Genomic DNA, 25,170 nt, shown 5'->3' with positions numbered 1-25,170 from the left:
AGCACCACAATATGTCCATGTGCAATGCGAAAAGCTTCATAGAAGTTCAGAGAAATTTGCGAAAAACAATATTTTGTCTAGTTAAACTGTTCAAGGCCTATGTCTCTCAGGTAAACAGTAAGGAGCGTTGCGGAGGAGGACATGTTCAAAGTTGGAGTATTGCGATGGGTGAGAAACCACAGTAATGGGGCCATGCTTATGGTGCCTTCTTAAGCAACTGGCGAGTGGGAAAGTCTACCTCTGAGTGGGAGAATACACAAGAATGCCTGTTGATCTGGGAACGTCCCACCAGGAAAGTGTGAGATTTTTGAGCGTTCCGAGAAGTAAGCTTGACGTCACTTGACTTGGCAGAGTTTGTGGTAAAAGGTAAACAAAACTTTAGGTCGCATTCATTAGCGCAGGTGATTGTTATGTGAAAAAATAGTTCGCAGTTTACTTAGTGTATCTAATCAGCCTTGCTAGCTGCCCTCATTAACACTACTTGACTGATTGTTTTGGTTTTGTGAACCCTCTGAACCCAGTGGGAAGTGGGATGATCCGAAAAGTTCCCCATCTGCTCGAACGCACGATTGGTCACAGGAGAAAATCAACACTGCATTTGACGAATTCACTATAATTTGTTGTAGTTCTATCAAAAGTTGTCAACTTTACCCTCAAATGCTGTTATTTGTAACAATGAAATGTTGAAAAGCTGCCATTCTGTTATTATCCCAACACTTATCTGTTCTGTGGCCCAGGAATTGAGGTAGGCAAAAAAGTGACCCATGTATTTCAGGTATCAAAATCCTTTCAGCATAACAAAATCCCATATCTTGCTGGCACAGTCGGGCCCTCTGACCAAACAGGACTTTCTAAAAAAGAATCTTTCACTAACTGTGAAAGATTCCCGATATTCTTTCTTCCAAAGCAACATGAAGACCAAATGGCATTGGTGGTTGGTTCTCTCTGTAGGCTGATTACCTCGGTTATATGAATTATCCCTCTGTGACGAAATGTGGACAGGTGACCAGCTTAAAGGCACCCAGTGCAACTTTCGAGGCTTAAAAATAAACATTCAATTTCTAGTCTTTTTTACACGTAGTAAGTTTCAATAACTCCATACCATTACATACCGACATTCAAGCAGCAAAGATGAGATGTCGTTGTGTGGTGAGAACTGATAGAAAATCGATAACAACAACAATCGCCGCCATTTTCTTTATTTTTTGGTAACCTACAATAAATAAAGCAGGTTCCAGTCAATGGAAAAATGGCTTCTCCCCACTGGCGATTGTTGTTGTTTACGATTTTCTATCAGTTCTCACCACACAACGACGTCTCATCTTTGCTCCTTGAATGTCGATATGTAATGGTATGGAGTTATTGAAACTTACTACGTGCAAAAAAGACTAGAAATTGAATGCTTATTTTTTATTGAATGTTTACATAAAGTTGCACTGGGTGCCTTTAAGTCATTACATTCTATCAGAAAGAGGAACAATAGATCATTGTGTCTGGGGTCTAAAAATCACAGTATAATGTGACTCGTATGCCTCGTTGCTTACTCTGAGTATTTCTCTCTGTCTGAGGATTTTGTGGGGGCCATCTGTTGCCCTCTCCCCGAGCGTTGCCACTCAGTGTTCTCCTGCCAGGTGTCACTGGTGGATTCACAAAGGGAACGGGGGAGGGCTGACCTAAGCAGGCTTGAGGGGTCAGTGGGGGATGGGGAAAATGGCCTATGATGATGTCTGTTGCGGCTAGACAGTCTACACATTGACTGTTCCTGCAGGTGGTAGAAGAGTACACATTGTAAACACATGAGACTTCAGCTATTTAGAGACAACAAAAAAAAACATTAAAGTCCACGTACGTAAAATTACCTAGAGTCATAGTCAAATGATGTAAAAATATTGAGCTGAACCATTGTCATTAGGAAAAGCTGCCGGGAGACATTTTGGCTATGTATTTGGAGACTGGTGCCCCTAGTGGTGGGTTTGAGTAAACTGTTCTCCTTCGAATCTTTGTGCTCCCGTAGCCATTCCCTGTTGGTAGTGGTTTTGGTAGCGTGTTCCCTTTGTCTGCGTCCAGGCAACTGCATGATCAGCCTGAATGTAACGTTAGGGACTAGAACGGGTCGTCTTCTTGAGCCATCTGTTTACAGGCTGTTGCATCAAGAGAAGAAATCAAGGATGGTTTTAGTGCATGTTGGATATCTGGTTCTTCCCGTTTTTGGCTCAGTAAGAAATAGAGGTATTTATATCTACTTATCCTTGACAATCACACCAGCCTGAATGCCTCTTTCACCAAGCGTGTACAATGAGAAATCGTCGAAAACGTATTTTTGGGTATTGTGTGGTTGTTGGCTAGCTAAGAAGCTGGTTTGGTTATTAAAAACAGGCGTGTTTTTGCAACCGAAATTACGGTCGCCTCTAGTAAGTGTCTGTAGCGTCCATATTTTCTGCTTGATTATCCTAATGTTGGCTGTCTCTGTCAGTCGTTGAGTAGGCCTGAACTCCCGGACCCAAATAGCACCTGCTTCAATCCTGTGGTAGAAAAGAAATGGCAAAACTCTTGATTTGGAAAATGTCACAAGAAGTGTCAATTCGTTTGTTTAATCAAACACAGCTAACTAGCTAGCCAATATTGTACACAGCTGGCATCACGGCTCAGCCGAGAACCCAGCATTTGTCCGACAGAGCTAACGTTAAATGCTAGCAAGCTTAGCTAGCAAAGGTATTTTAAAAAACAATTCGTTAAAATGTTTCTGGCAAACATAAGCATTGCTGTGGGTATTGGTCATGTTTCAATTCGGATGTCGGTGCTTGCGTGCACATAGGACAAATTTCGCCAAATGTGAGGATTTTGTGAGCTGCTGATGTCATTTGAGGATTATGCGGTAACGTTTGCTTGGCATAGAGCTAGCTATCTATCTAACGTTATCTTACTTAATGTCGATGAGCTAGTCGGTTGTTATTGGTTGCTAGCTTGGCGCAACATTTTGGATTTGCCTAAAATGTTGCATCTAGCTGATTATGGCCTAAAAGGTAACCCATTGTCGTGCTGAGTGTTCACTTTTCAGTAATTGGTTGCCTGATGCAATAACACAAACGAGCAACAGCTAGCTAAATGTGTTTGCTAGCTAGCGATACCATTTGGTGGCTAACATTAGTGAGTTGTGCGTTATTTGAGCTGGGCAAACCCGCTAGCGTCTCTGGTTACAGGCAGCTGGTTAGTCAGATGACTGTAACCAGCTGTCCAGCTAGCTTGTTTTAGGCTGTAGCGTGGCTTTTAGCTTATTTCCATTCAATGGCATCAGTGATTTTTCATTGTGCTTTTATTTCTGTTCTTATTTCCTGTTCCATAGTATCGAGGCTGGCTCTACATTCTGCATTATCAGATCTTTGTCGTCCCCCCTCCATTGTGTAGCTAATGAACCATCTGCTGCTGTGTGGTGTGGCCTCTGCCTGTATCTGCATTTAGCTGTATTGTGAACCCCTTCTCCATTTCCTCTTTCCATCCGAAGACGACATTGGTATTTTAAAACACCCAAGAATGTTACTCCCTTGTGTGAAACAGAACTAAAATTAGCTAACACCTTTTAGAAAACGAATTGTCTCTCTACATGTCAAGTTGCTATAGTTAACCCATTGTAGCATTAGTTAATATATTAAAATTTCATGTACCTCCCATCTAGCCTTGGTAGAAAACATGTGTAAATTCCTGTAAAGTGGATACATTTTGCGTCAATTTGGCTTGTTACGCATCGCCTTTCATGCTTCCGGAATCACTATTAACGTTCTCTATTACTAATTTATAAATGAAAGGCATATCGGAAAAAATGAAAGTGCACAGCAAAAGCTCGTGTATCTATGAACCTTTTCCTGTGACGGAGGGGAATACTGGAAAAATGCTTTTGTAATTATAATAGCCATTTTGCCATTTCAAGAGACATGTCTTGAAAAATATTGAATTTGCAAATTCCAGTATGTTTACCTCAAGCGACATGCCAAAATGAATGTGAAGATTTGGATTTCACGAAAGGCATGCCTCTGAGGCTTATTAAATATATATATAAAAAAGAAGCAAAAAAACAAACAAACAAAAACGTCACGCAAAATGCTATCCATTTCACAGGGATGTTTATTTTCCTGCACTGCAACAGAAATCCTCTTATCAGATTCAAAGTGTCTATTGTTTGGTTGTGGTCTCTCTACCTTTTGTTCCGGTACTAGACTTCAATGCATGGTCACGTTATATTCATATTTTGTTTTACATTGAATAGTATATTCCAATGTAATCTTTCTGTAGCAAAGATGTACGTACCCTGCTCTACTGTAACGTGCTGTAGCCGAACACACATGCTCATTGGATGCAGCTTTTGGTTCTGTTAACCCTATACAGAGCATGATACGGGCCTTGCCTCCTCCAGTCAGTGTTGTTTTTTGTTTTATTATTTTGTTGCATGGTATTTATATTTATGACACAGTTCCACATATACTAATATTTTTCAATAAAGAATATAGTATTTTTCCTAACCTTCAGTGTGCTTCTTGCTGATTTCCATTTATTGTCTACCCTCCCCCCCACCCCACCTCCTCCCCCCCTCTCCCTGCCGTGACAAAGATAGACAGTTCCTTGCTTCTCCCCTCCACCATCAGACCTGATTGAGTTTATCTGGGGTCATTTATGTCTGTGTGTCTGGAGGTACTTGAAGGTGCAGCGCTTGTGAGTAGCGGATTGGTTGTTTGCATTTGGCTATGGGCATTGTTAAAAAAATTATTGGCAAATTACATCTGATCTTGCCCTAGGAAATGTAAGCGAAAGGAACAAGAAAACCAAAACAAGAACAGCCAATTTAGTGTTTGCATTCTTTTATGCAGTGTTTGGCACACGTATAAATTGGTTACACTGTTTTTTTTCCGACCAGAACAGTTTAGTTGATCAGATTTAAGATCTTAAAGCTGCACCTTCAAGTCTGCCTCCAGTTAATAATCCCAAAATGCAATGGAGGCTCTGCTCTTCCGCTCCTGTGGTTTCTAAGGGGAGGGTCTTCATGTGGCTTCACGTGTTCCTCTAACACTTGGAACAGGTTCTTAATGCCGTTAAAAAAAAACAGCCAAATCTGCTGAGCTTCATTGAATAGAGACGTATAAAAGGGAACGCAAGCTTTGGAGGTGTATATACACGCTGAAAGGAGCTTTGTTTTGGCATAGTGAATGAATGCAAGAAGAAATCACAGTGAAATTATCCTCCTATGTCTCTCTTTACATCTTTGTCTGATTCCCATTCAGTCATTCAGTGTGCTCATATACTCTATCTATTTAGCTGCTCATCAGTCCCTTGGTTCATATCATGACACAACACCTCTGGGATACATGCTAGCACCCTGTACCTTTTCATCAGAGCTTGGCCACCAATGCCTTCTTCTAGCCTCGCAATGCTAAGTCACCTCCTACTGTTTACCATTCATAGAAATCGCTAGATAATGACTCGTTATAGTTCGGTCAGTCACCTGTGATTCAGTGAATTTAAGGCAAATTAATGACATCAGTGGTGAATGAGAACCAGCCAGAAATGGTGTCGTGGTAGGAAGGATTTAGCGGTGCTTCAAGGCACAGCGGTTTATTCGAGCAGGCATTACTGGCCTTGCTACCAATGTTGAAGGGTGTCTGTTGCACCCCCATTTTAATAATCTGTTATATCGCTTACAAGGCTGTTAATTAAATGACCACTTCATAGGCTGACTGCCAATGCGACTAGCTCACAGAAGAAAAATTACCCCCTCCTAAATATCTGACACGGTCGTCATACCTGGTCAGCTGCCTAACACGTTCACAACATTTATTTTCTTAAGTTACGATTGGAAGAATTTGAACGTTCTGAACCCAACCTGTATTGTTATTTTTAAGTTAGCACGCCTGTTGTTTAATGTGGATGGTGTTAAATGTGGCCACACGGCTGCCATTGCTATGGTTTATAATCCTCTTATGACTTCAGTTTCTTATGGGAAATAGCGATGCACTCACACTGACAAAGTAAACATCTACTCTACCCAGAGGGAATTTGCATGTATTTGTGTCCTACATATTGAAAGGAGGCTAAGCCCCAGGTCAAAACTGGCAAGAGATGTACTTTTATGTAAGAATGCCACCACTCATATGGTCTGCCATGCTAACTGGTGAGCTAGGAACTCATTCAACATAATGTAAGTGAATTTAAATGATTTTGTCTATTTTGCCTTTTGTAATCATTTTTGGAATATTTTGGGACCAGATAGTACACATGTCTGTAGAATAGTTCAGCGAAACTGTAAACAGTTGAAAAGAACTTGTCTTTTTTTAAGTGACATTTTTATTTAAATCAATAGACTGTATAACTGCACTCTTAGTTTAGTAGACTATAACAGTTGTAGAAGTAAGTTGCCAAAAGCTCTGTTATTCAAATAAAGTATAAGGGCTTTCCTGTAATAGTGAAGGGCAAAGGTCATGGAATGGACTAAATAAATCACTCATTAGGCCTAATAGTTGATGGTATGTGGTCAAACTGATTAGATTATGGTATGTATAGGGTCAAACAATAATTGAAGAAGATGTGGACTAAATAAATCACTCATTTAAACTGTCATGATGCTATTAGTGTGTGTCTGAAAATTGAGGTCTGAAAATAGTCCACAAATGTGCAGTTTATTGATAACAATTTCTATATATAAAATGAGCTCTGTGACCAACAGTAGCAGTCCTTGAAACTTGAAAGACCTGCTTGATATTACAGGTTGAACTGTTATCACATTCAGTTGTCCAACTGCACATCCCATAACTCATGTCACCGAGTGAAGCATCACACCCAAAACAGTAAATAAAAATGAGAAAGGAGACGCTTCAGACTCCTGGTATGAAGTGCAGGGTTGCTGTGTAACACGTTAGCTTCTTAAATAATTCTGTTTAACCCATTTTGACATTCATTCCACCAGTTCCTTAAAATGAGAATTGACCCTGCTCTGTCAGCCCAAAGCTGGATACCTTAGAAGACAGCATAACTGCATGTCTGCCTCACCAGGCCAACAACAAAGGCCTCCTTCTGAAGGTGCTTCCTTCTGAGGCTGCCTCATTCTGAGGGTGCGTCCTTCTGAGGATGCATCCTTCTGAAGGTGCTTCCTTCTGAGGCTGCCTCATTCTGAGGGTGCGTCCTTCTGAGGATGCATCCTTCTGAAGGTGCTTCCTTCTGAGGCTGCCTCATTCTGAGGGTGCGTCCTTCTGAGGATGCATCCTTCTGAGGGTGCGTCCTTCTGAGGGTGCCTCCTTCTGAGGGTGTCTCCATCTGAGGGTGTCTCCATCTGAGGGTGTCTCCTTCTGAGGATGCGTCCTTCTGAGGGTGCGTCCTTCTGAGGGTGCCTCCTTCTGAGGATGCCTCCTTCTAAAGGCGATTTGGTTTTCCTTTTCCCCCATTCATTTGTTTATAATCTCACTGAGCAAGTCTTAGATGACAGCTGAGCTTTCCTCTGAGCTGGCCCCACCCTGTTCAAGTGGGAACTGCTTTAAATAGCAGCTAAATAATATTAGCCACAGTTGCAACCACGGCAACGGCATCAGCTGCTCTGAGGTGAGAAAGCCCAACCTCGGAGGCCAAATTGATCCTCTCCCACCCACACAACAACACTTACCTCATCTGCTTCATTGTCTTCATAATTTACTGCCATCACTTTTAGATGATCCCAAATCACACCGCACATTTGTCTGATCTGATTGATATACACACACACACATGTTCTTTTGCTCATTCACAATATATCTCATCTTCATCAAATTCAGCAAAAAATGTCCACTTAACGACCTTATCCGTTGTTCTTTCTAGGATCCCATTTTAACCGGCATCAGCAGAGCCATGCTACCTCTTGCCGGCATTTCCACTTAGGCCCACAGGCTCAGATTCCCCTTGATTTTCCCATGCCCCACCCAGGACAGTCTCAGCCAGGCCTGGCCCCCCATCTGGCCCCCGGTCCTCACCAGCAGTCCCCGCAGCTCCATGCGCCTCTCAACCCCCTGCCCCCGCCCCCGCCTCCGCAGTTCCAAGAGCTCCAAGGACCCCCCTTCCTACCTCAGGCCTTACACCAGCAATACCTCATCCAGCAGCAGCTTCTGGAGGCCCAGCACCGACGGATCCTCCCCCACACCAGGTACTGCTGCAGGAGGGGCTGGGCTGCTCTTCTCCCCTCTCCCTGCTGGGGGTTAGGGTGGCAAGCAAGTCCATTTGAACCAGAGACCGTTTTTTTCTCGAAAATCTGCCTTTGACAACTATAGAATAGGTTATTATTCTATAGTCGAATTATCACAATGTATTGTTAATTATGGATCATTATTGAATTATCACAACTTAGTGAACTATATACTGAGTTGAAAGTGAATTGCTCCACACACACCCCTGCTGGGGGTTAGGATGGCAAGCAAGTCCACTTGAACCAGAGACGGGTTTTTTTTTTCGAAAATCTGCCTTTGACAACTATAGAATAGGTTATACTATAGCCCTGTCTTTATGGAAATGAATTATCACAATGTATTGTTAATTATGGATCATTATTGAATTATCACAACTTAGTGAACTCACTCACACACCTCTAGTGAATGACTCCCCTGGGGGAAGGACAAGCTCTGTTATTTAGATAAGAAAGTGTATTCCTTCTCTGATGGACCCTCCCTCCCTCCCTCTCTCTCGTGGTCAGGCACGCCCACACAAATAAAGATCACTGAACCACCATTACTTATCATATGAAACTTATCATATGAATACTTGTCATTTGCTAATGGATGGGTCCTTAGGAGCAGAAACCTACCCTCAGAGACCTGAAATGTGCAAGAGATCAGCTCTATTCTCCTTTACAAAGTGCTTTATTTATATTTCAATTTATAAATATAAATGTCCTCCCTCCCTCTCGTGGTTAGGCACGCCCACACAAATAAAGATCACTGAATCACCATTACTTATCATATGAAACTTAGCATATGAATACCTGTCATTTGCTTATGGGTGGGCAGAAACCTACCTCAGAGACCTGAAATGTGCAAGATCAGAATCAGCTCTATTCTCCTTTACAAAGTGCTTATTTATATTTCATTTATAAATATAAATGTCCTCCCTCCCTCCCTCCCTCTCGTGGTTAGGCACGCCCAGGAGAGGTCGCCTCACCACCCCCAGCCTCTGCGGACAGGGTACGACTACACCCCATCCTTGCACGTCCCGCAGCCCATGACCCAGCAGCCTCGCTACCTGGCCGAGGGAACAGACTGGTAAAGCAGCAACCGCTCTCATAGCAACCGCTTATCATAGCAACCGCTCTCATAGCAACCTCTCTTCCGGCCTCACGACTAGACTAACCAGCCGGGCCAACCTCTCGTCCAGCCACACTAAACTAACAAGCCGGGACAAGCAGGGACGCAGGAAGTGGGGTGCTCCGGGTGCTGCCGCACCCCCTCTAGTGGACAACAGACGCAACTACAACACTTGAACTCAGGCAATTCGGCGGGTTTTTACATACAGCACCCCCCACTTCATATGACTTCATATGACTTCCTGCGTCCCTGGGGACAAGCGCCTGATTCGAAGTTAAATATTTTCCCCATTGCTTTACATGGCCTTGGGGTTTATGAGGAGCTTTACAAAAGGAGTAACAACAACCCTTTATAGGCAAACTTTTGATATGTCACCGTCTGGACGAGCTTGTTGTCACCTAGGCAACTCTGTCCAGCAGTCTTCCATGTGTGCTTGACAGACATGGTGTTAAAGTGCACTGTTGGGGGGGAAAAAAGCTATATGAGAGAGTGGAGGTGAACTAGCAGTAAGACATGCAACGCCATCAGAAATCCTAAGAGGAGATGAGATGTCAGTGAAGAGCGACGTACACGTCACTCAACCATAACGGTGCAGTGAGGTGAGATTATTAAACACGGCACAGGCCGAGGTATGGGATAGGATAAACTTTTATTAATCCCGTGCGGGAAATTCACACAGGCCGCGGTATGAGCTGCTACCAAACTTTCACATATTATGGCGGTCGTGTGTTCATGAATAAGACTGTCCATGAGGAAGAAATATCACTTTCCACTAATGCTCGACCCTTTCTAAAACGACACAAGCCCTCTTGTCTTTTATCTTACACATAGGCATACAGCTCAGCGCTGGCTTAGCCTGTAATGTAACGCCTGTAATGTAACGTTATGATCACTATGTCCTGGGATTCACCAGACTCGCGTTACCATGGTGACAAAAGGGCACAGGTGCGACACAGGGGGGTCAGATGGGAGGGCAGAATCATCATCACCACCAATACTCATGTTAACGAATGTTCAGACAAGGTGCTTGTGCAATATTAAGAACCAGAGAGATAGAACTGTAGTGTGTTTTGAAATCCATTTTGTTTCATGGCTTAGTTATGCTCATAAATATAACATGGCTGTAGCGGCCGCTGAACTAAAATGGTTGTGTCGGTTGTATAATCCTTCCTAGACTGTAGAAGTCGGGCTCTACCAAACAGACACACACACACACACACGCACACACACACACACACACACACACACACACACACACACACACAGTGAAGTGTGGAATGCCACAGTGGAAGTACATGAAAGCCGTTTTGGTTTAAATGAGTCCACTGAAGACCTGTCTCAACTGGAAAAAGATTTAGTGAGTTTGTTTTGAATGTGGCGCTGTGCCTTCTCTCTCCTGCAGGGACCTGAGTGTGGACACGGGCCTGTCTGCCCATCAGTACCACATCCCGCCCCTGCCACAGCCCTACCAGCACTATCTCACCTCCCCTCGGCTCCACCACTTCCCCAGGAACACCTCCTCTGCCCAAGTGGTGAGTCCAGTTTCTCTGTGTGTGTTTGTGTGTGTGTGTGTGTGTGTGTGTGTGTGTGTGTGTGTGTGTGTGTGTGTGTGTGTGTGAGACACCTCCTCTGCCCAAGTGGTGAGTCCAGTTTCTGTGTGTGTGTGTGTGTGTGTGTGTGAGAGACACCTCCTCTGCCCAAGTGGTGAGCCTCTCTCTCTTACATACTTATGTCTTTACAGTAGTGAGTCTCTCTCTCATATATACGTATGCCTTTACTCTAGTGAGTCTCTCTCTCTTACATACTTATGCCTTTACTCTAGTGAGTCTCTCTCTCTTACATACTTATGCCTTTACAGTAGTGAGTCTCTCTCTCTCACATACTTATGCCTTTACTCTAGTGAGTCTCTCTCTCTCACATACTTATGCCTTTAAAGTAGTGAGTCTCTCTCTCTCTCACATACTTATGCCTTTTTACCGCAGCCTTTATCAGCCCATGACAGGGTAACTGAACAACATGGCAGAAAGAGCAAATGCTTATCTTTCAAACTCTGTTATCTGTCTAATTGTCTGTCTGTGTATCTTCCTGTCTTATCTATTTTTCTTGGTAGCTTTGTTACGCTGTATGTCTGGGTTAAGAAAGTATGGGTCTGAACTTTTTTTTATGGGTCTGAACTCTTTTCAGACTTTGTCTGAATGGAGTCAATCTTAAACTGCTGCTCTCCATCTGGCTGCAGAGACATCCAGTTGTGTGCTTAAATGGACAGACATTTCATCATGACATCATGACGTCGCTCAAACTTCATCTATTCTGTAGTAAATACCCTCAAATGAAAACTTAAAATACGATGTGTCGGTGAATACAAAGCAACTTTAGAAACACAGAATACGTAAAATATTTGCTTTCAAAAACCAAATAATGATGGAGCTCCCTTTATCAACACTTATCAGGATATTTTCCTTATAAGCAGCCACAGCATGTTTAGCGTTTGGATGTAATCACACTACACAATGCAGGGCATGTAGAGAACAAGCATGTTTAGTGTTTGGATGTAATCACACTACACAATGCAGGGCATCTAGAGAACCTGAGGGGGTAGAACCTGGGGGGGTAGAACGTGAGGGGGTACAACCTGGGGGGGGGGGGGGGGGGGGTGGTGGTAGAACCTGAAGCTGAGACAGAACTGATAATGGACGGAGGGAGAACGGAGACAGGTGCCAGGGAGGTGCAGTGAAGACGGGCGTTTCAGATGGCAGGCTAGCGCTACTTGATTGACAGGTCTTTCCTACTGCAGATCTACCTAGTATTTGAAACCACCACTGGGTGGCGCCAGTGGTCATACTCCCGGAGATTTCATTTATTTATTTCATTCTGAAAAAGTCCATTTAGCGAAAGTCATTTCTGGTGTATGTGAATGTGGTGTGTTGAGATATTTATGAATCTATTTATTTATTGTTATTTATTTTTATTAAACTGTGGAAGATAATGTTCACAGCATCCTACGTTTTTTAGCTGTCTGTTGCTGCCTCTACTGTCTCGTTGTCTTTGTGACAATGACAAATAAAGTACTTTGAACTTTGACCTTTGTCTGCTCCAGGTTGTTCATGAAATCAGAAACTACCCCTACCCTCAGCTCCACCTGCTGGCACTGCAGAGCCTGAACCCCTCACGGCATGCCTCCGCTGTACGGGAGAGCTACGAGGTACAGCCACAGCCACACAGCTCCCCTGACCCCAACACACGCGCACACGCGCACACACACACACACACACACACACACACACACACGCACACACGCACAGACACAGACACACACACACACACACAGCTCCCCTGACCCCACCACACACACACACACACAGCTCCCCTGACCCCACCACACACACACACACACAGCCACAGCCACACAGCTCCCCTGACCCCACCACAGACACACAGACAGACACAGACACACAGACAGACACAGACACACAGACAGACACAGACACACAGACAGACACACAGACAGACACAGACACACAGACAGACACAGACAGACACAGACACACAGACAGACACACAGACAGACACACAGACAGACACACAGACAGACACACAGACAGACACACAGACAGACACACAGACAGACACAAAGACAGACAGACACAGACAGACAGACACAGACAGACAGACACAGACAGACAGACACAGACAGACAGACAGACAGACAGACAGACAGACAGACAGACAGACAGACAGACAGACAGACAGACAGACAGACAGACAGACACAAAGACACAAAGACACAAAGACACAAAGACAGACACAAAGACACAAAGACAGACACAAAGACACAAAGACAGACACAAAGACACAAAGACAGACACAAAGACACAAAGACAGACACAAAGACACAAAGACAGACACAAAGACAGACACAAAGACACAAAGACAGACACAAAGACACAAAGACAGACACAAAGACACAAAGACAGACACAGACAGACAGACACAGACACACAGACAGACACACAGACAGACACAAAGACAGACACACAGACAGACACAAAGACAGACACAAAGACAGACACACAGACAGACACACAGACAGACACACAGACAGACACACAGACAGACACACAGACAGACACACAGACAGACACACAGACAGACACACAGACAGACACACAGACAGACACACAGACAGACACACAGAGAGACACACAGAGAGACAGAGAGACAGAGAGACAGACAGACAGACAGACAGACAGACAGACAGACAGACAACCAATGTTATGTTTATATAACTAGTATGAGATTTGTGGCTTTTCTCTATTTGTGTTACGAAGCAAAAAACTATTTTTCTCCATTTAATGTTCTTGACTTCAGTCATAAAGTTTACATAAAAAAAACATATTTTTTTAAATCCCAATTTGGTTTTGGTACAAGGTAGTCAAGACATGCAGGCATTTGTTCCTGAATCTAGAGCTCCCCAAATGTGAATGTGTGACGTGTTTAACCTGCTCCTGTTGTCCCACACACACAGAGACGCACACAGAGACGCACACAGAGACGCACACAGAGACGCACACAGAGACGCACACAGAGACGCAGACGCAGACGCAGACACAGAGACAGACACAGAGACAGACACAGAGACAGACACAGAGACAGACACAGAGACAGACACAGAGACACGCATAGAGCTCCCTAAATGTGAATGTTTGACGTGTTTAACCTGCGCCTGTTTTCCCTAAGGAGCTTCTACAGCTGGAAGATAGGCTGGGGAGTGTAAACAGAGGCGCTGTACAGACCACCATCGAGAGGTTTACATTTCCTCACAAATACAAAAAGGTAATTACCACCATCGAGAGGTTCACATTTCCTCACAAATACAAAAAGGTAATTACCACCATCGAGAGGTTCACATTTCCTCACAAATACAAAAAGGTAATCTCATTTCCTGATAACTGCCACTTTGAAATCTTTCCTTTACAAAAGAAATTGTGCCGTCTTGAGCCTTGAATCATTTTAATGTGAATAAGTTCACTTCACTCTGGAACTGATGAGTTTTTTTTTTTTACACTTCTGTTTTCCAGAGAAGACCACAGGAGCTGAAACTAGGATTTGATGAAGAAGAGCTGGAAACGGATGAAAAATGCACAATATGTCTGTCGATGATGGAGGACGGAGAGGATGTCAGGTGAGAAATCCACTGGAGGAACAGTGTGTGTGTGTGTGTGTGTGTGAGGTTGTGTGTGTCATTGTGTGTGTGTGTGTCTGTGTCTGTGTGTGTGTGTCTGTGTGTGTGTGTGTGTGTGTGTGTGTGTGTGTGTGTGTGTCTGTGTCTGTGTGTGTGTGTGTGTGTGTGTCTGTAATCATAACAATAATAACTCTTCTCTCATTTTCTCTTCTTCTCTTCTATCTCTTCTTCCTTAGGAGATTACCCTGCATGCATCTCTTCCACCAGGGCTGTGTGGACCAGTGGCTGGTCACCAGTAAAAAGTGCCCGATCTGTCGGGTGGACATTGAGACCCAGCTGACGCCTGACAGCTGATGACTAGTGTAGCTTTCTGTCTGCCGGACCCCCCGCCCGTCCCCCCCCCCCCACCCCCTTCTGTTATCTCTTCCTCTCTGGGTGCTTCGCCAAAACCCTCACCATCTTCCTCCTCCTCCTCCTCCTCCTCCTCCTCACCTCCTCCTCCTCTCCGATCTTGCCTTCTGAGCCAGCTGAAGACTATAGGTGGGGAGCCTGGACAACGTGTTCCGTCAGAAACCATAAGTTGAAGAAGAAGGAGAGAAAAAAGGAAAAGAAGGGATGGATAGCATGGAAAGAAGAGAGAATCTATCTGCATGACGTTAAAAGTTGGATATAGGAATCTGTCAAGTTGCCGAAAGGGTTTGTGTTCTAATTTAGTCCTCCAGAGATTACAGTGCCATTGGTCAACATGTCCCAGCATGCAACTGTAGTGTTGTCAGAATTGTACAGTGCATATACCTCCCAATTTTCTCCCAGGCTAAACCTCTCAGAAGAGAACCAAAAGCTGTAGCTATCTCTCTCTCTCTCTCTCCTTCTCTCTGTCTCTCTGTCTCTGTCTTTTCTCTTGCACTCTATATATCTTTTTTTAAATGTTAACTGTTAAACCAACATGACACACTTGCAACGCTGCTATTGTATTTGGAATCTAGAAATCATTTCTCCAGTGTTGCATTTGCGTGTGGTGACTTGGAGTGGAGCCTACACATGCCTGATTTGATGTAGATGTACTGTGCTTTGTGGAACTGGAAGGAACCGAGGGACGCTAGGGAACATTCAGGAGACGCTTGGTGATTTTACATTTCAAAAATAATTTCTTAAAGTCATTTAGATTTTAATTTTTTTTTTTGTGTCCGTTCTGGGAGATGATGGATTCATGTAATGGTGTCCGTGGCGACCACACAAAGAGCTGAGGCGAGCCAACCTGTGTTTAGTGCTTGTGCGAAGACTCCAAACGCATGCATAGTAGGGGGTCAGGGCGTCGTGTTGTGAATGTCAAAGGAGGGTGGTTCTTAGTGGTCGCGTCAGAAAGGTTTGAAAATCCTCCTTCCAAAAATAATAGGAAAAAAAAACTAATAAAAAAAAACAACAAAACACAAATAAGCAAAAAGCATAAAGAAATGTTGGATAACATTCAATCACTGTTTCTGGGCGGGTGACGGAATACGTAAACTGAGGACTGTGTCCGTGTTTGTAGCGAGAGCAACCCGTGAGTGTTAAATCCCCTTTTGTGATTGACCATACCTTGTTGCCTAGAGGACAAGCACATGTGATTTTAACATAGCAACAACCTACTTCACCTGTATGCGTTAGCACTGTCTGCGTCTGGTATTGCTTGAACCCTTTGACCTTTTGACCTTTGTGTAGACCATTAGCAGTGGAAACAACTCCCATCTGTGTGCATGACAGTTGTGCGTGCCGTTCTTGAAGTAGATTTAAAGTTTAAAAAAAGGGAAAAAAGCCATTTGTTTGATAAAAAAAAAACCAAACATGTCTTTCTAAGCTATTTTTGGTTCTTACTCTTTTGTTTTTGTTGTGTTACATTTGTTGTTGTCTTTCTTTAATCATAGTTTCTTTTGTTTCTTTTCCTGATCATTTTTTGATTATGCCAACATGGACACGAGACTGGTTTTCAAATGTCTAATGTCCATTTTCATCTTTTGTATGACATAGCTGCAATGCTGGAGTAATATTTATTGTTGTCTTAATGTAGCTAGCTATCGTTTTGTAAATGCACTATAATATGGGCTTGCCTGATGAAACTGTGAGGGTTTTATTTATCCCTGCTGATTTCTTTCTCTCTGTCTTTCTTGCTCTCTCTCTCTCTCTCTCTCTCTCTCTCTCTCTCTCTATCTATCTCTATCTCTATCTATCTATTTCTCTCTCTCTGAGCAGTGGTAGTTATAACTTGCTTCATGTGCTGCCCAGCTGCAGGGTTGCTTGGTCCTGGAACAATGCGAAGTTGTATTCTTATCCTTGGCTTAAAATTTAACGAAGATGAATTAATGTCATCTGGCCGTTCACATTTGTATCCACCTCTCATTATTATAACTATTTATCAGCATGTCTTCTAACGTTGAATAAAAACAACCTTTTGATCATTGTGCGCACTAGCGGAAGGGCCACGTGTACCTCCCCCCCCCCCTCCCCATAGAACCCTGGAGAAGCTTATAGAACCCCAGAGAACTCCATAGAACCCCCGCTCTCAGACTATGGTGTTGAATTGTAACTTTGTTTCGTTCGGTGGGCAGTCAGGAGGCCTATTGCGTAGGATGTGACTGTGATGGCATTCTTTGTTCTTAGTACGCGTCCAGTGTTATTGACCTGCTAGCCTTTCCCGTGTGTATGAAGTGTTGTGTCTGAACGCCTCCCACTGTTCCCCTCTCAGCTGTAAGAGAAGAAGGGTGCCGCGGGCGTCCATTTTGGATCTCCATGTTTTAAAAAGGACAGTTTACACAGAGCGTGGTGTGTTGAAATGCCTTAAGTATTTAACAATCATAATTTATTACTAACTATAGACATGATGGGTGCATTTTTTAGTTTTGTGTTTTTAACCTGATTTATTTATTTATTTAGACATAGTAACACATGTAAAAATACCTCATTGTGCATATCTTAAATGGGAGTGCTTTGCATGCAGTTGTATTTTAAAGGCATACAAAATGAGTGTATTGCCATTTGTGTATGTGTGGTGCTGTTGTCCTTGGTTACATTCCATTCAATGCAACTTCTAAAATGTCCTCCGCCATGAGACTGGAAGCATTCTGCATTCTGAATGTCTCTCGTGTTTTTGCACCGTCAGCATGGCCAACCCTCTCGCTGGTCCTGGTTTCACTATCCTTTGCTTTCTGTGTGTGTGTGTGTGTGTGTGTGTGAGGCTTTTGGTTTCTGGTTGTGTGTGTGATTTTTTTTTTTTAATTTTCCCCTTATGTTTTGGTTTCTTTCCAAAAATTGTGAAACTACAAAGGTCTATCCTTATCCTCCGAGGAGCTCTTTCTTTTGTGATAATTGTGTCACATATCAGTGGGCCGCCGTCCTGCCTGGCTTGCCGTTCACTCGATACTGTAGCCGAAAATGCTTACGCAGCTGCCTGTTGGCTGTCATCGCGTCTCCTGAGGGAGGTGGTCAGTAGTCGGAGCTTTAACAGAGATGAGGATTTTTAGATGTACTACTAGCCGGGAGTGTCATTGGATATGGTTGAGAGGGCAAAAAATGCATCCATCACTAAGATTTACTATTTCAAGTAGGGTTGTTTCTCCCAGTTTGGTCCTCGTTAATTATTATTAGCCCCCCCCAACACCCAATTCATTCCTTAACAAAACAGCAACTACCCCTTGCAGCAGTTCAAGGATCTCTTACAAAGCGTTTCATGTTTTTGTCAGCAAAAAGTGCAAGTGATCATTTGTGAAAGATTTTGTTTCTTTTTTTTTTCCCACCGAGAATATGAATGAAAGCCCTTTGTATAAATAAATGGCTTTGTTTTGCTTATTTTATCCACCATACTTTCAGCAGTTCCAGTTATCTCGGACATTATATGGAAATCAAACTAAGGGATTAAAAAACAGAATCTGCTGCCTCTGTCCGTTCTCGCTAATGTCAGCTTAGTCTTGTAACCAAGTATTGTGGGAAATTTGCTGTGACTCTTGGGGCTGTTTGAAGTGAAAAAGCTGCATGTTGACACTAGATAGTACCGCTCGCTACCGTGGAGCTAAACTAGCACTTTTAACTAACTGCAAAATTATCCCCCATTGATATCGATCAGATAGCTGAATCGTGAGCTTGTGGTTAATGCCGATGATAAAAGACACTCTTTCCAACTAATAGGCTATGGTTTTCCAACATGGTTGCCCCCCACGCGTGGAGATCGGAGTCCTAACACAGGACTCTGGTTCCAAGGGTTTTTATTGCCCGTAGTAGCCTTACCCTCTCCGTTTCCCTCTGCCGTTGTTTCAGCGATTACTGGACGTGAGCAATAGTGTTCTCATCATCCATAAATGCAGAATGAACAGTAGATCTTAAAGCACAAGCTAATGCATGTTTCTCTCAGGATTAAATGTTCACATGGGAATGGATCGATATGTTCAATATTATACCATTTAATATTTCTGATGTTTTTCTGCTGCTGACAAAAAAAAATGAAAAAAGAAAAAAATGGAATAATCTGCCAGTGGAAAGGACTGTGGCTATCTTTGTACAAGACACTGCTGTTTGCTGTAACTCCGCAATGTTTTATGATCTGAATATTTTATAGACGAAGTAGAGTATGTATCAACCATATTGAAGCAATAGCTAAATGATGATCATGTATAAACTAGATGAGTGTATATTACGTACAAAAAAAAAATAGATTCACTTTTGGTGGACTTTGTACTGTATTTATTACTAATGATGCAAAAAGTTGCATAGCTTAACCCAAACTGTTCTTTCTATTTTAATTTCTTGTCTTGTACATGATCTTTTTGTATGTGTTTTTCAAATAAATTGCTTAAAAAACTAACACGGGTTATTTGTTTGTAAATATTTTTGAATGTTTTCACGTTGCACCCAAAGTTGTCCACTTTCTACCGGGACATTTGGATCTATGACTTTGGAAATGGAACTCAGTTCCTTCTTTAACTGCCTGATCTCTTCTAGTACCATGCTGCAGTCTAGGAGACATTCACACATCTCTCTTCTAGAACTATGATGCAGTCTAGGAGACATTCACACAGCTCTCTTCTAGAACCATGCTGTAGTCTAGGAGACATTCACACAGCTCTCTTCTAGAACCATGCTGCAGTCTAGGAGACAGTCACACAGCTCTCTTCTAGAACCATGCTGTAGTCTAGGAGACATTCACACAGCTCTCTTCTAAAACCATGCTGCAGTCTAGGAGACATCCACACATCTCTCTTCTAGAACTATGATGCAGTCTAGGAGACATTCACACATCTCTCTTCTAGAACTATGATGCAGTCTAGGACACATTCACACAGCTCTCTTCTAGAACCATGCTGTAGTCTAGGAGACATTCACACAGCTCTCTTCTAAAACCATGCTGTAGTCTAGGACACATTCACACAGCTCTCTTCTAGAACCATGCTGTAGTCTAGGACACATTCACACAGCTCTCTTCTAGAACCATGCTGTAGTCTAGGAGACATTCACACATCTCTCTTCTAGAACCATGCTGTAGTCTAGGAGACATTCACACATCTCTCTTCTAGAACTATGATGCAGTCTAGGACACATTCACACAGCTCTCTTCTAGAACCATGCTGCAGTATAGGAGACATTGACACAGCTCTCTTCTAGAACCATGCTGCAGTATAGGAGACATTGACACAGCTCTCTTCTAGAACCATGCTGTAGTCTAGGAGACATTGACACAGCTCTCTTCTAGAACCATGCTGTAGTCTAGGAGACATTGACACAGCTCTCTTCTAGAACCATGCTGCAGTCTAGGACACATTCACACAGCTCTCTTCTAGAACCATGCTGCAGTCTAGGAGACATTAACACAGCTCTCTTCTAGAACCATGCTGCAGTCTAGGACACATTCACACAGCTCTCTTCTAGAACCATGCTGCAGTCTAGGACACATTCACACAGCTCTCTTCTAGAACCATGCTGCAGTATAGGAGACATTGACTCAGATCTTTGTTGTTTGCATGTGTAAACAACAAATCTTTGTTTCTAATCTAATAATTTATAGATAGTGCTCCAACAACAATTGGTATAAAGGAATGCTGTTATTGACATCATAGAATTAAAAAGAAATGAATTACACAACGCCTCGTATCACAGAAGTCCATCAAACACGATGCCTTACAAAACACTCAAGTACCTGCAGTAGTGCTCAAGTCTATATTGAAAAATGGCATTATGGGCACTGTAGTTTTGACCGTTCCAAACACATCTCAGTGAAGTGGCATTCTGGTGCACTGGTGTGGGTGTTCCCTGGATGGGCTGCCGAAGGCAACAGTGAGAGATGCTTTGAGTTCAAAGTTCATCAATCCAGTTAAAAAAAAAGAGGTTCAGATGTTTGTTTGTAAAAAAAAAAAAAAAAAAAAAAAACCTTAAGTTTGAAATAAAAATGTACAAATATTTGATCATTTTAACCATCAAATTAAATATGTTTTCGCTCCCAAGATAAAAGCAGAGCTTCTGTCAGTGTCTGGGATACAGCACTCTCTGGATCTGCCCGTCCGCTTTAGTGATGTCCAGCCACTTCCCACACATGAAAATGGTGGTCACCCAGTTAGCCGTGTTTGTGATCTCCACGCACTCCAGGTACCAGCCCGGTTTGGGCCCAGTGTTGTCGTGCTCCACGCGCACCCTCAGAAGCTCCCCGAGGTCCAGCATCTCCATCATGAAGCGATCCGTGCGGCCGCGCTCGAAAAGGTTCCGGAACTTCTGCTTCAGGGCGCGTTTCCCTGAGTCTCCGTTGACGCCGAAGATGGTGATGAGGACGTTGGCATCGGTGCCCCCGCCCTTGATGTCACCTGTGATGATGATGATCTCATACTTCACTGGTACCAAGCTGCGCACCTTACTGGCAAAGCTCTCCACAGCCTTGGTACGTTCAAAGGTCATGAAATCGTCCCTTTTGGCAGAGAGGGGGATCTGTGCATCACAGTGAAATGTGAACCTGTGTCGGGAACATGAGTGTGGAACATAGTCTTAATGCTCGTAATCAAAGTAAACCTGTGTCGGGAACATATTAGTGAGGAACACAGTCTTAATCAACGTGAACCTGTGTCGGGAACATATTAGTGAGGAACACAGTCTTAATTAACGTGAACCTGTGTCGGGAACATATAAGTGAGGAACACAGTCTTAATTAACGTGAACCTGTGTCGGGAACATATAAGTGAGGAACACAGTCTTAATTAACGTGAACCTGTGTCGGGAACATATAAGTGAGGAACACAGTCTTAATTAACGTGAACCTGTGTCGGGAACATATAAGTGAGGAACACAGTCTTAATTAACGTGAACCTGTGTCGGGAACATATGAGTGAGGAACATAGTCTTAATGCTCGTAATCAAAGTAAACCTGTGTCGGGAACATATTAGTGTGGAACATAGTCTTAATGCTCATAATCAATGTTATACATTAGCCTCCATTGGATATAAACAGGGTTAACAATATCAGATAATAGTATCATTTCCCAGGTGACTTCCCCACCCACTCACCCCACTGATTGCCCATTAACATCTATATAGACTTTTCTCAGTGCATTCTCATGAAAGCCAAGATTGACTCACGTATTCCCAAGCTCTTTCTCAGTGACCACCACCTCCAGAACGTGCCAGAAAGACTCGGATTTCACTTTCTTGCCGTCTTTGCTGATGTGGCCGAGGCAAATGCCCACAATTTCACCGATGTTTTTGGAAGAGAACTCGAATGTATCTGTGGCACCTCTGTGGTAGAGAGAAAGAGAGAAGGAGTTAGACAAGGTGGAGACATGCATCTTCTGGCAATAATTTAGTATCTGTAGTTCAGGGGTTTTCAACAGGGGGTCCGTGGACCCCTGGTGGTCCGTGACGGCATTGCAGGGGGTACGCAACATGAGTCAATAATGATCCATTTTCCACCATTGATCCACCATTGAATTTTTGTATCTTTATACATTTGCTTTGTAATTTCAACACATTTCTAGATTACACTGAGTGCTACAGGCGGAATATGTGCGCGGGGGGCGTGGCGGCGGCGGTTAGTGATGTACCCTGATAACTGCACATATTTAAGTGTTATAGGCCGAATATCTGTGCGGAGGGAGGGGGCGTGGCGGCGGCGGTTACAAACACGCACGCACATGGGCCGCAAATTACTTTCTAGTCAGAATGGTGGTCCCTGGGTCAAAACCAGTTGAAAACCCCTGCTGTAGATCAAAACAAACTCACCGCAGGAACTTCTTTTTCTTGTTTTCCATCATCAGCTCCTTGGAGCGGCCTTTCCTCCCTTCTAGCACAATCCAGACATTCTCCTTAGTGTCAGCGTCATCACTGCTGGCTGTCGTCGTGGCAATTTCATATTCTTCGGAAACAAAAAAAGAAACACATAGAATGATTAATCAATGATGTATGTAATGAATGAAACCACGTCACCAATACCATCAATATAGTATACCATCCAGGTATTAAACAGCACTGATCTTCATCACACAAAAAACACATCAGTTCAATCAAACTAGGTTATTTTGACAGAGACTTATTTAAAACATCTGCAGTGCATTGGATTTGATATTCAAAAAGTAAGCCTTTATTATTGACAGATTTTTAAGAAGTACTGAACTTTGAATTTACTGTTTACACTGATTGGTTTTAATCGAATTCGAAATTGATATTTTATTAATGAATTGTGTAATTGTATAACATGTTAGATTTAGTAAGATAGTCCAAATACTTAGATGCTGTGTAGCCACACTCTTTTAATTGAGCTGTGAGCTAGAACGTGTTATATAAGCCTGTATTTCGGAATCACTGAAGTTAGGTACACATTGACGACAGGGATTTAGGCGTACTGGTTTTCTCGTTGAGGTCCAAATGGTCGTTGTTGGCACATGCCATCTCCCGCATGACCTGCCCATCGTCGTCGTTCTTGGCCAGCCAGCGGTCACACGGGAAGCGGAACGTCTCGCCCATCAGATCGTCCTTCACATCAACATACTCCAGATGCCAACCAGCAGCCGGCCCTATTCAGAATCAGATTCAGAATCAGAATCAGAATCAGTGGTTTTATCAGAATCAGAATAAGGTTTTATTGGCCAAGTAAGTTTGCACAAACAAGGAATTTGACCTGGTGAACTGGCTCTCAATGTGCTTACACAAAATATACACAATACAAAACAAACACAATACAAAAACAAACAGTGCAACTGTCTATGAAGTTTAAGAAAGTATATACAGGAGCTGTGAATTGTTACAACAGTAGTGCAAAGAAGAAGTGGAGAGTGCAAGAAGTGCAAGGTTATTCGTTAGAGTTAGCACACAATCTGCTTTCAAGTACGTTTACTTACTACACACAATCTGTAAAAGGTTCTCTTTGCCAACCCTTGATGAGAATCAGTCAATCTTAGGGAAACTCACCCTTGTTGTCGTGCCAAATCCGGACTTTTGACAACTCTCCCAAACTAAAGATGTCCGCAAATCGGAACACATCCGCCTGTTTGCGCTCAAACTTGTTTCTATTGCTGCTCTCCTTCAGGGCAAGGACCCCACTGTCCCCGTTCTCTCCGAAGATGATCAGGGACACGTTAGCGTCCGTCCCAGCGCCTGGGATTACAAACACAACCCATATGTCTGCTGAGCACTCAGTGCATTACAGCAAACCATCCTTCAAACAGGGGTCAAACAGGGGTCGAACAGGAGTCGAACAGGAGTCAAACAGGAGTCAAACAGGGGTCGAACAGGGGTCGAACAGGGGTCAAATAGGGGTCAAACAGGGGTCATCACATCAGACTTATGGTTCTTTACAGAAGATAATGGTATTTACAGAGAGAGATGTGTGATACAATTCACAAATCTGTTTCTGATTTCTGACTTGTCTATACCCAGTTCCCTACTACGAAGGGTTAGGGTTAGGGTTAAGTTCACAGTAATAAAGGTTCACAGTAATAAAGAATTTAATACATGTGGCTAAAGACACCTGAGACAACAGTCAAGGATGTGTTTTTGAGTCCTGGCCAGAGTGTTTTAATAACCCTTTATCTGTCAGTCCTGGGTCTCATGTTCATAGTCTTCCTGTTACCTGAGATGTCGCTGGTCTTGATTGTGATGATGTAGGTGGTCATCTCCACCATCTCCTCCTCATCCACTACAGCCGCTAACTCACAGGTCATCGTCCTCTTGGGCCCTTTGGTCTTAGACAGCCAGTTTTCAGAGGTGAAGACCGACACTTCCTCGCTTATAGTGTTACGCATGATGATCTAAATGAGAATGAATCATAGGTTATAGTGTTACGCATGATGTTCTAAATGTTTCCAGGGCTGTTAAACTTTTGTTGATGGAAATTGTAAGGTCTTTGCCATGTCTAAAGAGTCCAACGCTGTGTTCCGTTTTCCCTACCTACCGTACCTACCGTACCTATACTTATACGCAGTACACGGTACACACTCACTAGGTACGCAGATTCTCAGCAGGTGAGTGCTGTTCCAAATCTAATACTCCGTGGTGCACTTACCGGAAATTACGATCGCGACAAGCCCCGCGTTCGTCTTTTTCGAGCTGAGCGGCTCTGCCTGGGTCCGCCTCTTCCGCTACGTTGACAAGATGGCGGCCGTTGAGAATGGACAGTGTACCCTGCTTCCACACTCAGCGTTTTGACCGTTATGAGTACAGATACGGGTCCTTTGGGTATACTTCTTT

General features: G+C 43.3%; 2 protein-coding genes across 6 annotated transcripts in view; one reads left to right on the top strand and one right to left on the bottom strand.

The window, feature by feature from the left end:
* The first annotated feature begins 2,038 nt into the window (after positions 1 to 2,038).
* ark2cb (arkadia (RNF111) C-terminal like ring finger ubiquitin ligase 2Cb) lies at positions 2,039 to 19,226 on the top strand. Of its 5 annotated transcripts, none has more exons than XM_080852735.1 (8): positions 2,039 to 2,229; positions 7,831 to 8,152; positions 9,135 to 9,260; positions 10,705 to 10,834; positions 12,400 to 12,504; positions 14,052 to 14,135; positions 14,381 to 14,484; positions 14,721 to 19,226. In XM_080852735.1, exons 1-8 carry the CDS (start codon positions 2,076 to 2,078, stop codon positions 14,836 to 14,838), a joined length of 1,143 nt encoding a protein of 380 aa, XP_080708861.1. In that variant the 5' UTR covers positions 2,039 to 2,075; the 3' UTR covers positions 14,839 to 19,226. The 5 variants fall into 5 exon arrangements, with proteins under 5 accessions (XP_080708861.1, XP_080708860.1, XP_080708859.1 ...); XM_080852734.1 differs by having other exon boundaries at positions 14,043 to 14,135; XM_080852733.1 differs by having other exon boundaries at positions 14,040 to 14,135.
* A 1,741-nt stretch (positions 19,227 to 20,967) lies between these two features.
* loxhd1b (lipoxygenase homology PLAT domains 1b) overlaps positions 20,968 to 25,170 on the bottom strand; it is a gene marked incomplete at both ends in the record, with an annotated part of 48,280 nt that continues 44,077 nt past the window's right edge. Inside the window, 6 exons of the mRNA XM_080851917.1 lie at positions 20,968 to 21,448; positions 22,069 to 22,224; positions 22,708 to 22,840; positions 23,328 to 23,498; positions 23,893 to 24,078; positions 24,554 to 24,731. Coding sequence (XP_080708043.1) covers positions 20,968 to 21,448; positions 22,069 to 22,224; positions 22,708 to 22,840; positions 23,328 to 23,498; positions 23,893 to 24,078; positions 24,554 to 24,731 — 1,305 coding nt within the window. The remainder of the gene's footprint in view (positions 21,449 to 22,068; positions 22,225 to 22,707; positions 22,841 to 23,327; positions 23,499 to 23,892; positions 24,079 to 24,553; positions 24,732 to 25,170) is intronic.

This window comes from Sprattus sprattus, assembly GCF_963457725.1.
Source record: "Sprattus sprattus genome assembly, chromosome: 15".
In the NCBI taxonomy this organism is placed as follows: Eukaryota; Metazoa; Chordata; class Actinopteri; order Clupeiformes; family Clupeidae; genus Sprattus; species Sprattus sprattus.
The sequence above is the reverse complement of the archived record's forward strand: the minus strand, read 5'-3'. Positions and strand labels throughout refer to the sequence as shown.

What these genes read in the sequence shown, in the direction of transcription:
- ark2cb (XM_080852733.1), top strand. Translation starts at nt 2,076, where the DNA reads ATGATCAGCCTGAATGTAACGTTAGGGACTAGAACGGGTCGTCTTCTT. An exon ending in CTGGCCGAGGGAACAGACTG is followed by an intron (nt 9,261 to 10,704) that starts GTAAAGCAGCAA and finishes TCTCTCCTGCAG; the next exon opens with GGACCTGAGTGTGGACACGG. An exon ending in CTGTACGGGAGAGCTACGAG is followed by an intron (nt 12,505 to 14,039) that starts GTACAGCCACAG and finishes GTTTTCCCTAAG; the next exon opens with GAGCTTCTACAGCTGGAAGA.